This window comes from Crinia signifera, chromosome 11, assembly GCF_055691185.1.
Source record: "Crinia signifera chromosome 11, ASM5569118v1, whole genome shotgun sequence".
NCBI classification, from domain to species: Eukaryota; Metazoa; Chordata; class Amphibia; order Anura; family Myobatrachidae; genus Crinia; species Crinia signifera.
In genome coordinates, this window is record NC_139227.1 from 99,175,920 (window position 1) to 99,188,850 (window position 12,931).

The 12,931-nt window shown below is 44.9% G+C and overlaps 1 protein-coding gene across 1 annotated transcript in view; it reads right to left on the minus strand.

Annotated features, from left to right (window-relative positions):
* Positions 1–12,931, minus strand: part of PDHX (pyruvate dehydrogenase complex component X) — a 57,905-nt gene that overhangs the window by 44,031 nt on the left and 943 nt on the right. The window contains exon 2 of the mRNA XM_083163891.1: positions 1,295–1,378. Within this exon, the coding sequence (XP_083020017.1) occupies positions 1,295–1,378 (84 nt within the window). The remainder of the gene's footprint in view (positions 1–1,294; positions 1,379–12,931) is intronic.

A 12,931-nucleotide genomic window follows, 5' to 3' on the forward strand; every position in this document is an offset into this window, starting at 1 on the left:
GCAGCTATGGCTATGTGCCCTGTACTTGTCCTCTATTGTATTTAGCTGTAAGTCACTGTCTCCTGGGTTATATACTCTGTAATAGGGAGCTGCAGACCCCTTGTTCTCTGCCCCCTGATACTTATGTCCGTGTCCTCTGCTGATGCAGCTATGGTTATGTGCCCTGTACTTGTCCTCTTTTGTATTCAGCTGTAAGTCACTTTCTCCTGGGTTATGTACTATGTAATAGGGAGCTGCAGATCCCTTGTTCTCTGCCCCGATACTTATGTCAGTGTCCTCTGCTGATGCAGCTATGGGTATGTGCCCTGTACTTGTCCTCTATTGTATACAGCTGTCAGTCACTGTCTCCTGGGTTATATACTCTGTAATAGGGTGCTGCGGATCCGTCGTGGCGCCATATAAATGAGGCATAATAATAATAATAATATTATGTTTTCATTGCATGCACAGTACATGTAAGATGTCTAAAAGAGCAGAAGTGCAACATAATCACTTGTGTGTACACAGGAGTTGGTCTGCCGTCTATTAGTCTAACACCAGCAGAAACCCCCCCTATGGAAGGGATATTAATCCATCAAGTCAGCCACTAGCAGAATTGGAAGAATGAAAATAGCAAATACATAAAACATACAAAGATATAAGACCTGTAAAGCTAACTATGTTCCATCATAACCTATAACCCAATGCAGGGCAATTTGGGCAGCCACTATGTCTGTTATAGTCAGATTTGCACCTATATTTGTTTTGTGTAGGACCAAAACAACCAATAATACAGTTAATGATGGAGAACATCACCCAAACCAGTATCTGGTGCGCAGCTGAAGGGCGAGCGCAGTAAATGGGCCCAGCGTCCATGTGGCTGGACCCGTGCGCATGTTTGGTTAGCCACTTCTAAACAGGGGCAGGACTGGGCATGCCGTGCTGAGGGCACTGCGTCTGCAATTTAAGCGAGACCTGAAATCGAATCCCTGCAACCATAAAACGATTGTCTCTCATCCCCAGACTGTGCTTTTCTGTGTACACATGAAACATTATACTATGGGTTAAATGTTCTGAAATTGTCAAAATAGATGAACCAAGAAGAGGCTGATTCTATTATGTTACAGTGCCCTCTGCTGGTGCGTCACAGCCTCTGCAGGCGGCATAACCATGTTTAACCCAGATTCATAAAAAAATAGTCAATTCATAGAGAATCAACTGGCTCATATCTGGGTATTCTCATTTATAAATCGGCACCATGCATAGGAATAACCATGAGTTACCCATGAAAGAGGGTATTACTGGACCTGCTCACCTTCCTTTTTCAACCATTTCACAATGTTGCCTTCCTCCATGGTGGGAGAGAGCGCTGGCATGAAGACTTGGGCCGAGGGTGCCCCTGCAAGACAAACAGATGGGGTGAGATACCCAGACACCAGTGACAGACATGCAGACATTGCTTTTGCACAAGGGGTAAATGTGCCCAATCTTATCAAGAGAAGCATCCAATCAGCTTCTAGCAGTCATTATACAAACTGCGCTGAATATAGAGGTAAAAGCTGATTGGTTGTAGTGTTCATCTTCTCCACTTTCTCTTTAGAAGGTATGGTATATTATATTTATAGATAGATACAGATGTACCACCGCACTCACCATTTCTAAGAATGTGGTGCAAACAGCACCCACACTTCCCAGGCTGGGGTGCAGTGGCCTGTGACCACGCACTCTAGTACATACAGGGAGCCCAGCACGCACCATAATAAACTCACCTTAACATTCAAATAATCAATTAAATAAAAAATAGGGTTTTAGTTCATGAATTGAACAATGCATTCAAGCTTGCAGCCCATCGCCAAGGGACCCCATTTCACTGCAAGTCCTACACTAACAACTGTAATTATACAATATGACAACATCTTTGGTCTGGTGCACTCCAAAATCCAATATATCAGTCCAATCTTTCATTGGACTGATATATTGGAATTTGGAGTGCACACAGACACTGCATAATCGATTATGCGATGCCCAATACACTTTAGAATTTTTGAAATGACTACATTGTCTTTGTGCCTCTGTCATTGGACTGATATTTATTTATTATTTCTTTTTTCTACAGTTTCTGGTCAGCAGCTGAGGAGGACAAGTGTCCCCATTTACATTGTTTTATTAGAGGGGGCAAGTACCCTGGCACCATATGTATCTATCTATACATATCTATGGGCAGCACGGGCGGTTAATTGGTTAGCATTACTGGTCTCACAGCACTCAGGTCATGTTTTAAATTCCCACCACTGCCCAGTGTGAAGTTTGTATGTTCTCCCTTCTGCTTGCATGGGTTAACTCTAGATCCTTGATGGCTAACCTTGACACTCCAGCCGTTGTTTAACTACACATCCCAGCATGCTCTGCATCAGATTTAGCATGGCCAAAATAGAAAAACTGGAGCAGAGCATGCTGGGATGTGTAGTTTAAAAACATCTGGAGGGCCAAAGGATAGCCATCAAGGCTCTAGGTACTCTTGTTTTCTCCCACAATTCGAAAATATTCTGGTAGTTTAATTAAGCGCCCAACAGAATTATCCCTAGCGCGAATGTGCGTATATATATATATGTGGTAGAGTGTAAGCTCCACTGGGGCTGGGACTACTGATAATGGACAAATAGTCTCTGTACAGCGCTGCGGAACATGTGTGCGCTATAGAAACACCTGGTAAAAAAATAGTTTGTCTAGAATATTAGCATATTCCAATAATGAAACCTGTAAGCATAAAATTATCCATTGCACCCCCTGAGAGCTAGAGGAAGAGCCCAGACATGAAAGGGTTAAACTCTTGCCCTGTACTTTACAAATGGCAAAAAAAAAACCCCATAAAACTTCAGCAATAAGTCAGAAGCTTGGTCAGAAATGCTGCAGCGTGCAATACACAGAGGCCAGTGATTGGCATTGGTGCATGTAGTGTACCATCCGCGTTGTGCCCTGAACCCATCACGTGGTGCCTATTAACTGCAGAAGCATCAATGCCTTGTCTGCCTGACCCGGATAATGGGATTTCTGCTTAACAAGAAGGGGTGTGTAATTAGCAGACTGTCCCTTGCACAGTGCCCCCCGCCCATATTGTTGCAGCTATGTGGACTGTCCGCACCTAGGAGAAGCATGCCAAGTGTTACACCTGCTGAGAAAACACTAATTGGATTACCAAGATTATATGTAACCAGTCTTAGCAGGTCAAAAGCACAGGATCTCCTAGGGATGGCACATGCCAGCGAGGAGAGGCGTTGCACGGCCTGTTATGTGGGGTTATTAGTGACCTCGGCTCTTATCTGTTCTACCCCCCCTCAGGAACTGCCCCTCATCACCCCTGTCTGCTATCTGCCTCTGTGGGGGAGGCCACAGGCCAGGCAGCTTGTACAAGCTGGAATCAGGGTGACCTTCACTGCTCCCTGGCCAGAGAGGTCCTTTCCCGGCGGTTGGACAGGCCCAGTCGTTTATAAGGTTCTGATTACACCATTTACAATGATTTAGAATCTCTGAAAACAAAATAAATAAAACCTTTCCAATTACACAGACAAACAAGAATGCATACCCAGTCGACAATGAGTAGGTTGACACCTAAAAATAGTTGACATACTCTAGGTGGACATTGTCAGAAGACCACCACAAGCAAAATGTCGACATTAGTTTTTCACCGACTTGTTCATACTTTAATATATCCCCCCCACCATGTCCACTAGGGTTTCACTGTGCTGAGAGCAGTGTGGTACCATGCCCAAAGCATAGACTTCTACTGTGTCCATGCCGACACACTGTATGTTGACAGACATCAAAAAAATCATGAAAATTTTGTGTTGTCCTTATCATGTGTCGTCCATGTTCATGTCAAGATTTTGCTTGTGTTGACCTTCAGTCACTGTTGACATAGAATAGGTCGACCATTTTTAGGTGTCGACCTAATCACTATCAGCAATTTGTGGCCGACCTAGTGATTGTCAACCATTTATACCAGAACGGTGAGAATGTAAGTACTAAACGCTGCTAATGAGAACAATTATCATCTCTGGCACGATCAGACCAGGGTGACGCCGGCTAATAACCCGTGTGACACCAATCAGTGCTGTTGGGGAATCCGGCCTGCCAGGACTACCATTGGCTTGTGTCTCTGGTACGCCGGATAAGAAGATCATGCACTAGGTGGACACCTAGTGCAGCCAGGATGGGCATGGATACGGTAATACAGCCCTGAGGCCTCGAGTCATCCGTAGCTGTAACTTGGGCAGACGGCGTGAAGTCTTGCTACTTAGAATAACAGAAATACTAGGACACCTGTAAATCCGGTGTTCCCCCGTTCATTCTGATCCAGATTTAGAACAGATGCAAATATAGGTGTGACCTACAAACTACAGCCAAAAGCACTGGAGGACCTCAGACCTGCAATGCTTGTGGGAGACCTCCAAGGCTTCTGAGCACCTGGGAAGGATGGAGAATCGGGTTCCCCGTGCATTATATTATACACCTATAATTGACATGTGTAACCGACTGTGCTACCAAGTCAGAAAGTAGCACAATGTGGCTCCGGTATGCAGTAATGTAATGACAGCACCTGCGCCCCACGTGTAAGGCAGGAACGACACATCACCGGAGGCCGGAGAGGAGAATGCTCACGCTGCTCCTGGCAGGTTCTAGTGAATGAATGGCTGAACATGTCAGCTGGATGCAGGAGCAGCGAGTGATGCCGCGGCACGCATTCCTGTACTGAGCACAGGTGAGCTCCATCCACTGTGACGGCGGAAACATAATACACGAGACCTCATTTATCTTCTGACCAAGTGGGTCCATTTACTGGCGCTTCTAAAGGGAAAGAGCGGTTACCCCTGGCAACCACATTCTACAGTGTACAGGACAATTATGAGCTGCAATAACTTAAAAAAAAAATGTTATCAGCTCCCCCCATAGTCTGCCTGAGTGATACAGGGCTCTTGCGGATTCTACGGGAGCGGATCACTAGAGCGACAGGGTCTAGGTCGACAGTAAAAAGGTCCCTCTATGCCCCCCAGGATGGTAAAGGATGAACAAGTGGGTAAAAAAAATAAAAAAGTCTACCGCTTTCCATATCGACCTTTTCAAATTCAAACTCATCTTCGGGATCGCACCCTTTAACGTTCTGCCAAGATGACTGTCCTAATGATCATGTTCTCTTCCTGGGGGGCACAGGGCATGTTGCTCTGCCACTTAGTGGCTGTGCCCTTCCCTGATTGGTACATTCCCCCTCCTCCGGACATGCCACTTACCCACCGTGTCACACAAGCAGCGATGCCCATTGATAAATTTCTGGTGCTGACATAAAGCATCGATAGCACAATAGATGGTGCCCACTCTCTGCCACTAAAATACCCTAGTATGCTCAAACAGACCAGCCACCAGCTGCCAGCGCCCTTACAAGTCATTTCTCTCTGAAGCCTACCGCGTCTCCTAGTTCCCAGCATCTTTGGCTCATATGTAACAGGATTTGTATGTATGGACCCAGCGTGATGACGGCGAGACGGTCACTAGACTGACAGCAGCAATTTGTCACAAAGCAAAAAAAGAGAGCGTCCATCGGAATCACGTTGGGGTTTGCAAGCAGCAGCCTATCACATGCAGGTTTTGGGGTTTACTCACTACCCCTATAGATTGTAAGGTCTCACTAGCAGGGTCTCTCGCTCTCATATTTATTCTCAGGTATGGATCATTGGACAGACCGCAACTAGGTCGACATGCAGGAAGGTTGACATGGAGTTTTTCACTTTTTTTTGTCCCAAATGTCGACATGGACACTGAAACGTAGCACCCAATGCCCGCTCATGGCTCGCTGCGCTCAGCACTACACAGTATACATAATACTTTGTTGTGAATAATAAATATAAAAACAGTTATTCGTTGGTGCAGGCATCATCCTGCCCCAATCCGAGGACCGCAGGCCGCTGTGTATCACAGATGAAAGGTCTGCCGGCTGACAGTCCGCTGTTCTCACCACCTTAATATTTCCCCAACACTACGCTATCCCAGCAACCTACTGAGGGCTGACCTCATTAAATCACGTTCCCTGAAGCAAGAAGGTAACACAGATAACGGAATTCCACTGACATTACCTGGTCGGCTTCTGCCATCTAGTGGTTACAAATGTTATAGGAGGTTGACAAACTGCAAAACAGCGTATATGATGCATTTACACTAAAGATGCACATTAAAATAACAAAGGATGCATTCCGTGCATTTTGCAGAGCGTGAAACATATGCCTTAGATTTATGCAGGAGCAGATATGAGGGAGGGGGAATATTTATTTTATATTCTATTTGCATGCAGGATAAATACTGGCTGCTTTTGCATGCAGCCCACAAATTCTGGGCAACTTTATATTTACACTGCAATTTAGAGTAATAGGACACCTCTCCGAAATCTAAACCTATCTGCACTGGTTACATCTCCCCATCCCCTAGCAGTGCAGCCTGATTTTGCCCCACGTGCATTACTGCACATACCGTGTATGGTACAACTAAATCACATGCAAATACATACCGGTACTAGACGTACAAAAAAATGACACAAAAATCTCCTATGTGACAGACTGAACGCAAATCAAAAATATTGTGACCACAAAACCAAAGCGAATTATAGTAATTGGTGGGAGGGGCAACAAAGTGCTCAGTCAATTAGAAACAGTTGCTGAATCGCACACCAGCTATCGCGGATGGTATGCAGGCGGGGGGGGGTTTATGCAGGTGGGGGTGGTATGCAGGCAATGGGGATGCGGGTGGTACACCGGCAGAGGGAGGGTGGGTGGTAAGCAGGCGGGCGGGGGTGGGTGGGTTGTAACGCAGGCAGGGGGAAGGTATGCAGGCAGGGAGAGGGGTGTAGTACGCAGGCAGGGGGGGGCGGTGGTAAGCAGGGGGGAAGGAGGAGGGTTGTACACAGGCAGGGGGAGGGGGGTGGTATGCAGGCCGGGGGGGAGGGTGGGTGGTAAGCAGGCGGGGGGGTGGTAAGCAGGCAGGGAGAGAGGGGTAGTACGCAGGCAGGGAGAGGGGGGGCTAGTACGCAGGCAGGGAGAGGGGGGGGTAGTACGCAGGCAGGGAGGGGGGGGGTAGTACGCAGGGAGAGGGGGGGTAGTACGCAGGCAGGGAGAGGGGGGGTAGTACGCAGGGAGAGGGGGGGGTAGTACGCAGGCAGGGAGAGGGGGGGTAGTACGCAGGTAGGGAGAGGGGGTAAAACGCAGGCAGGGAGAGGGGGGGGGTAGTACGCAGGCAGGGAGGGGGGGGGGGGTAGTACCCAGAAAGGGAGAGGGGGGGGGTAGTACACAGGCAGGGAGAGGGGGGAGGGGTAGTACACAGGCAGGGAGAGGGTATGCACCGTTTCCTACAATTGCATTGCTAAGATTCACAGCAGAGAAGCATACCCGATCCATGCTGAATGAGGCCCATTGCTTGCACACCGTCTTCCTCCACCATTTCCCCTCTATAAGGGTATGTAGTCTTGAGCGCCAGAGGCAAAAAAAAATCATTAGGTATGTACAAAACGCTGACATCAGTCCTTTACTGTCCTATAACAATACTGAAATGATTTACCTACATTAATACCTGAAAACATACAGTAATTGTAGGCAGCCTTATGCAGGAGGAGGAGGATTACTTGTCACCTCAATAAGAAAACCTGCAACAATCAACCGACAAACACCAGACAGAAAATAAGCAATTTCCATTTATTTATTTATGTGCATTAAAGATCTATAGAGCGCGCACTATAATGCAGATTGACGCAAAGCTCAGGGAGACGCTTCTGACAGAGGCCTATTTAATGGCATGCAAATATCAAAGCAATCATTGCCGATAAAGCTTTCTTCAGTAACGGTCAGTCCGTGGCTCCAGTCTACCATGAACTATGGTTCTCTCAGCTTCCAAGCAGGAGAGCAGTTTACATCTAATGAAAGATTTGTGCCCAGTACTAATACAGATCTTGGGGTATAGGAACACTAGGAGAAATGAGGGGGTACTCGGCATAAGCCAAGCAGCTAACACTAACAATGGAATTACTGTTATTTATATGCACCAAGGGGAGATCTTTCCTATTCAGAGGGGACTTGTTTAGGTTGTCAGAGCTCCTCCCCCCAGAACTTTAATTCCGACAAGGAGGGGCTTTGACAACTGAAGCAACAGAGGACCCAGCAAGTCCAACTTATTTTAATAGTGTTCATTCTAGCACCCGCTATCTTTGAAAATCTATGCAGTTCCTCTTCCCTGCCTGGGGTGTCACTGTATGCTGTAGTGCTTCTAGCACAGTGTGGTCTGTAAATCAGCACTGATATGCAAACCAGACCTGTGCTAGAAACACCATAGCAGACAGCGGCACAACAGGCATGGAAGAGGAACTGCATGGATTTTCAAAGATAGCGGATGCTAGAATGAACACTATTTAACATAGATAAATTACATCCAAAAGACTTGATTGTTTTCTTTGGGGTTAACGTTTTATTTATTAATCAACTTAAAAAAAAAAAAAAAAAACAGAATACAAATGTTCTCCAGCGGGAACGCAGTCATATTACAGACAATAAAAATACCACCAACCATTGGTCAACAGTCACAATACCGACAGGTTCAAAACGCCAACATGCATCAGGCCAAAATGCCAACATTTAAAATGTTGACATGTCAAAAAGTCGACAAGACTCATTTATTTGGGGGGGGGGGGGGGGGTTATTTGTAAATTTGTAGCCAATGATATTACACAACTTTAACAGTACATAGCCATTCACATCGATCCTTATTGTATCTTACAACCTATATTCCCAACTACAGACAAAGTCAGAATTAGCCAGAAAATGCAGAGAAAATCTGAATCCCACGTACATCGTACCGTGACCAGACTCCGAAGCATAACCAGGAACACACATATGACCACAACTGTAAACGGGCCCATACAGCAGTGGGAGCGATTTACCATCCCGCTGGAAGCTACAATATGATAACCAGGTGCGCCGATCGGTGGCCATCGATGAGCGTCGATACATCGGCAGATCGGGGAAATTAAGCTTTTTTTTTTTAAATCCCGATTCATCTATCCCCGCCAGGATCCTGCAATCAGGATTTTTATGCATGTTTAATATCTCCGATCCCCGATGCGACCTTCAAGGAAACCGTGGATTGTTCAATGCACCCCTGGTGTATGAGAGCCTTTATATGTACTTTTACAATAAACGGATATGTTATGGCTACCATATAACACCGCTGCTGTACCGTTGTCTCACCACAATCGCTCTATCATTATGCACCACTGAGCACCGATTCCCAACTGCTGCCACACAGGCTGTATCAGAATTGCTACAATCCCCCTTTGATGTGGATGGATTCAGCCTAGGTGACAGCAATTATAAAACAAGAGGGAAGAACAATTCTGCAGAGGAAGAGAAAGGAGACTTGAGCGAATGATAAGCTACAGCAAGGACTGCATACGTCCTGACAGGATGATGAATGGTTGTCTGAGCATTTAATTATTCGGGACGCCCTTTAATCATCATGCTTGTTGTGCCCAAACAGAATGGGTTTAGCCAGTGGTGGATTTCCCACTAGACACGTGCCTAGGGGCACCACAGTAGGCAATCCTTCATTAGCGCCCGGATAGGCCGCTGGCCAGATCATAATTTTTTTTTATATTAAATTTCTGGATTAAAACCTTTATTGCAACCAGAAATAATTACAAAGCCAAGGGAACTGACTCACAGTAGAAAGATCATTAATACCTGAAAAGGTTGTATAGGTTATGACAAAAAATTAAGAGGTCATTCATAATTGGGAAACAATGTACAGATGGAGCCATCCACATCTAGCCATCTCTGGATAGCCATGGTGAGCCATGGCTCACCAAGGCCTATTTGTTCTCAGCTGCAATAAAATACATAGAACAATACAGTACGGGATTTGCAGAGTAATCCTATTACTCACTTAATCCTATTAAAGGGCTAGATGAGGATGGATACATCTGTATTCAGCTTTAACATACATCTATAGAGCCTCCTCCATTAACAAACCACCTGGAGCTCTTGCAATCCATAGATGTATCCCTGATTTAGTCTCAACAGGCGTTATTCAGATCTGATCGCTACGCTGCTAATTTGCAGAACCCTGCGATCAGGTGTACAGGGGCCCAGACAAAGCAAAATTCCACCCTATGCAAGCATGCAAATTAGTTAGCACGCCTTTATGAAAATCAGATGGATCGGGGATTAGCTGCAAATCGTTCACAACGGAATGAGTTCCCAGTCTGTGCGTAGCCCAGGACTCACTTGGTGGCTGCATTAGAAGCAGTCGGGTGAGGGCCGGAGCGGACATCACATGATTCCCCTCACACACCTGGCCACGCCTGCGTATTCCCTGACACTCCCAGATAACAGCCGCTCACCATGTAATGATTCCCCAGCGTGTGCAGTCTGTGCGTAGCCCAGGACTTACTCAGCAGCTGTGATAAAATCAGGCTGATCGGGGCGGAGCTGACATCACATGACTTCCAGATAACAGCCGCTCACCATGTAATGATTCCCCAGCATGTGCAGTCTGTGCGTAGCCCAGGACTTACTTGGTGGCTGCATTAGAAGCAGTCGGATGAGGGCCGGAGCAGCCATCACTTGCCTTCCACTCAAAGACCTGAGCATGCCTGCGATTTCCCTTACATTCTCAGAAAATAGCCGGGTATCACCCGTAACCACTGGTTTCCGTTCAATCAACTTGCATACGGCCAGTGATAAAAATAAAAAAAATAGCAAAATTTGATGGCAGGATGGCCTCACGCATACGTACCATGACGAACCATACTCAGTCTACAGATACTCACCCAGCCTGCGATCAGAAGTGTGTGATCAAGTCTAAATGACCCTAAAGAACAAAACACGTTTTTTTTAAAAGATATATTATTGCAATTTCCACTTCGCCACAAGAATTTGAAGAGTCTGAATCAATGTAACTCAGGAAATACAGGAATAGCATTCACTGAATATATACTAAAGTGAATTACACAGGTTCTGTGGCTGATAAAAATTAGGTATGAGGTCAGCAGCCACAGAACTGGTGCAATCCATCAGTGTCCCAGTTTACAGGGACAGTATGTTATTTGATGGAAGAGCGAAGCATCCCGATACATTCTTCCTAATAGTCTTTCCGATGTATAATAATGGACACGGGCATGTAATTACGTAAACTACATACTTGCTTTTGCAGGTCATCTGCTGTCGGAGCTTGTATTTATGTATGGTTTTAGGATGTACAGAAGATTCACCAACCAATAAATGTTGGCAATTAATACATCCACTGCATCTGAAAGCCCCATTTTTAAGATTCAACCAAGTCGTATGATTAGGCACTGGGCTAATATCGGAAAAAGTAACCAAGTCCTTCACATTGCTACTGCATTTAAAAAAAAAAGTTTTTGCTTTACAATATTGGGACATGATGGGATCAGATTCTAAAAGATGCCAATGCTTAAGAAAAAGGTCCCTTAGTCTGGTGGATGAAATAGAATATATACAGTAGATGGTAAGATCATCCCATTCATGTTTTTGTCTCTTTCGATTTTATGCAGAAGGGTCTCTCCCTCTCCAGAGATAGACATTTTTGAATGGTCTCAACTTCTGATTTGCTGTAGCCTCTCTGAATAACGTCATTACCCATATCACACAACGCTTGCAGTAAATTGTTCCGTACCACCTGTAAAAGTTGGGCGTACAGAAGACCTTGTTTAAGAGGCAATGGGTGGAGACTCTCAGCCAACAGGACTGAATTAGCATCAGTCGGTTTCTTGTAAATATATGTATGAAACCTGCTATGTAACACTTCAACAGTAACATCTAAAAAAAGTAATGCTGGTGGGACTGCCTACATGCAAGAACCTAATGGTGCCTGGCAATTTATTCAATGATTCATAAATGAAGTCAACAACTCGGGGCCCCCTGTCCCAACAACAAAAAATATAAATATATGATGATATAAAGGACGAAAATAATCTGTTATTCCAAATAAACGAAGTTTCATAATAATACATAAATAAATTGGCATAGGCCGGGGCCATGTTTGAGCCCATAGCCATGTGCCCTGTAAATGTAAATAAAAGGAATTTTCAAATGAAAAATAATTTTTGTGTAAAATAAAATGAATCATTAACAGTAGAAATTCGACAGGGGGACCCTTGTATTTTGGATTAGATGTGATGACTTTCCTTATGGCCTCTAGTCCTGCTTCATGGCTAATGATGTATAGACTAGTTAGAAAGCACAGTGTCTAAGGATTTGATACAATTTAAAAAATCTGTTGTATCCTTAAGAATTGTATCTATACTCAATATAATGGCTTGCAGAAAAAAGTTGACATATCGGGTCAGTATGGATGGTGTAATGGTTAGCATTACTGCCTCACACCACTGAGATCATGGGTTCCATTCCCACCATGGCTCTGTGCAGAGTTTGTATATTCTCCCTGTACTTGCACGGATTTACTCCGGGTTCTCCGGTTTCCTCCCACATTCCAAAAATATAATGGTAGGTCAATTGCCTTCCAACAAAATGAACCCTAGAATGTCTGTGTGTGTGTTTACATGTGGTAGGGAATATAGATTGTAAACTCCACTGGGGCAGGGACTGATGTGAGTGTTCAAATATTCTCTGCAAAGTGCTGCGGAATATGTATGCGCTATATAAGAAACTGGTAATAAATAATAAGTAAATAACTAAATATTGGGATGGATTCTGACAGAGATCCTGTGGAGGAAATTAGTGGTCTCCCCAGTGGTCTAAGGAGGGACTTGTACTTTTGGTAGGATGTATAGCAATGGGGTGACAGGATGAACTTGTGATGAAAAAATAAATAAAAAAATAATCACACGTCATGCAACCATCCATTAGTTACACCCATTGCTAATAAACTATCAAGTTCCTTCCTA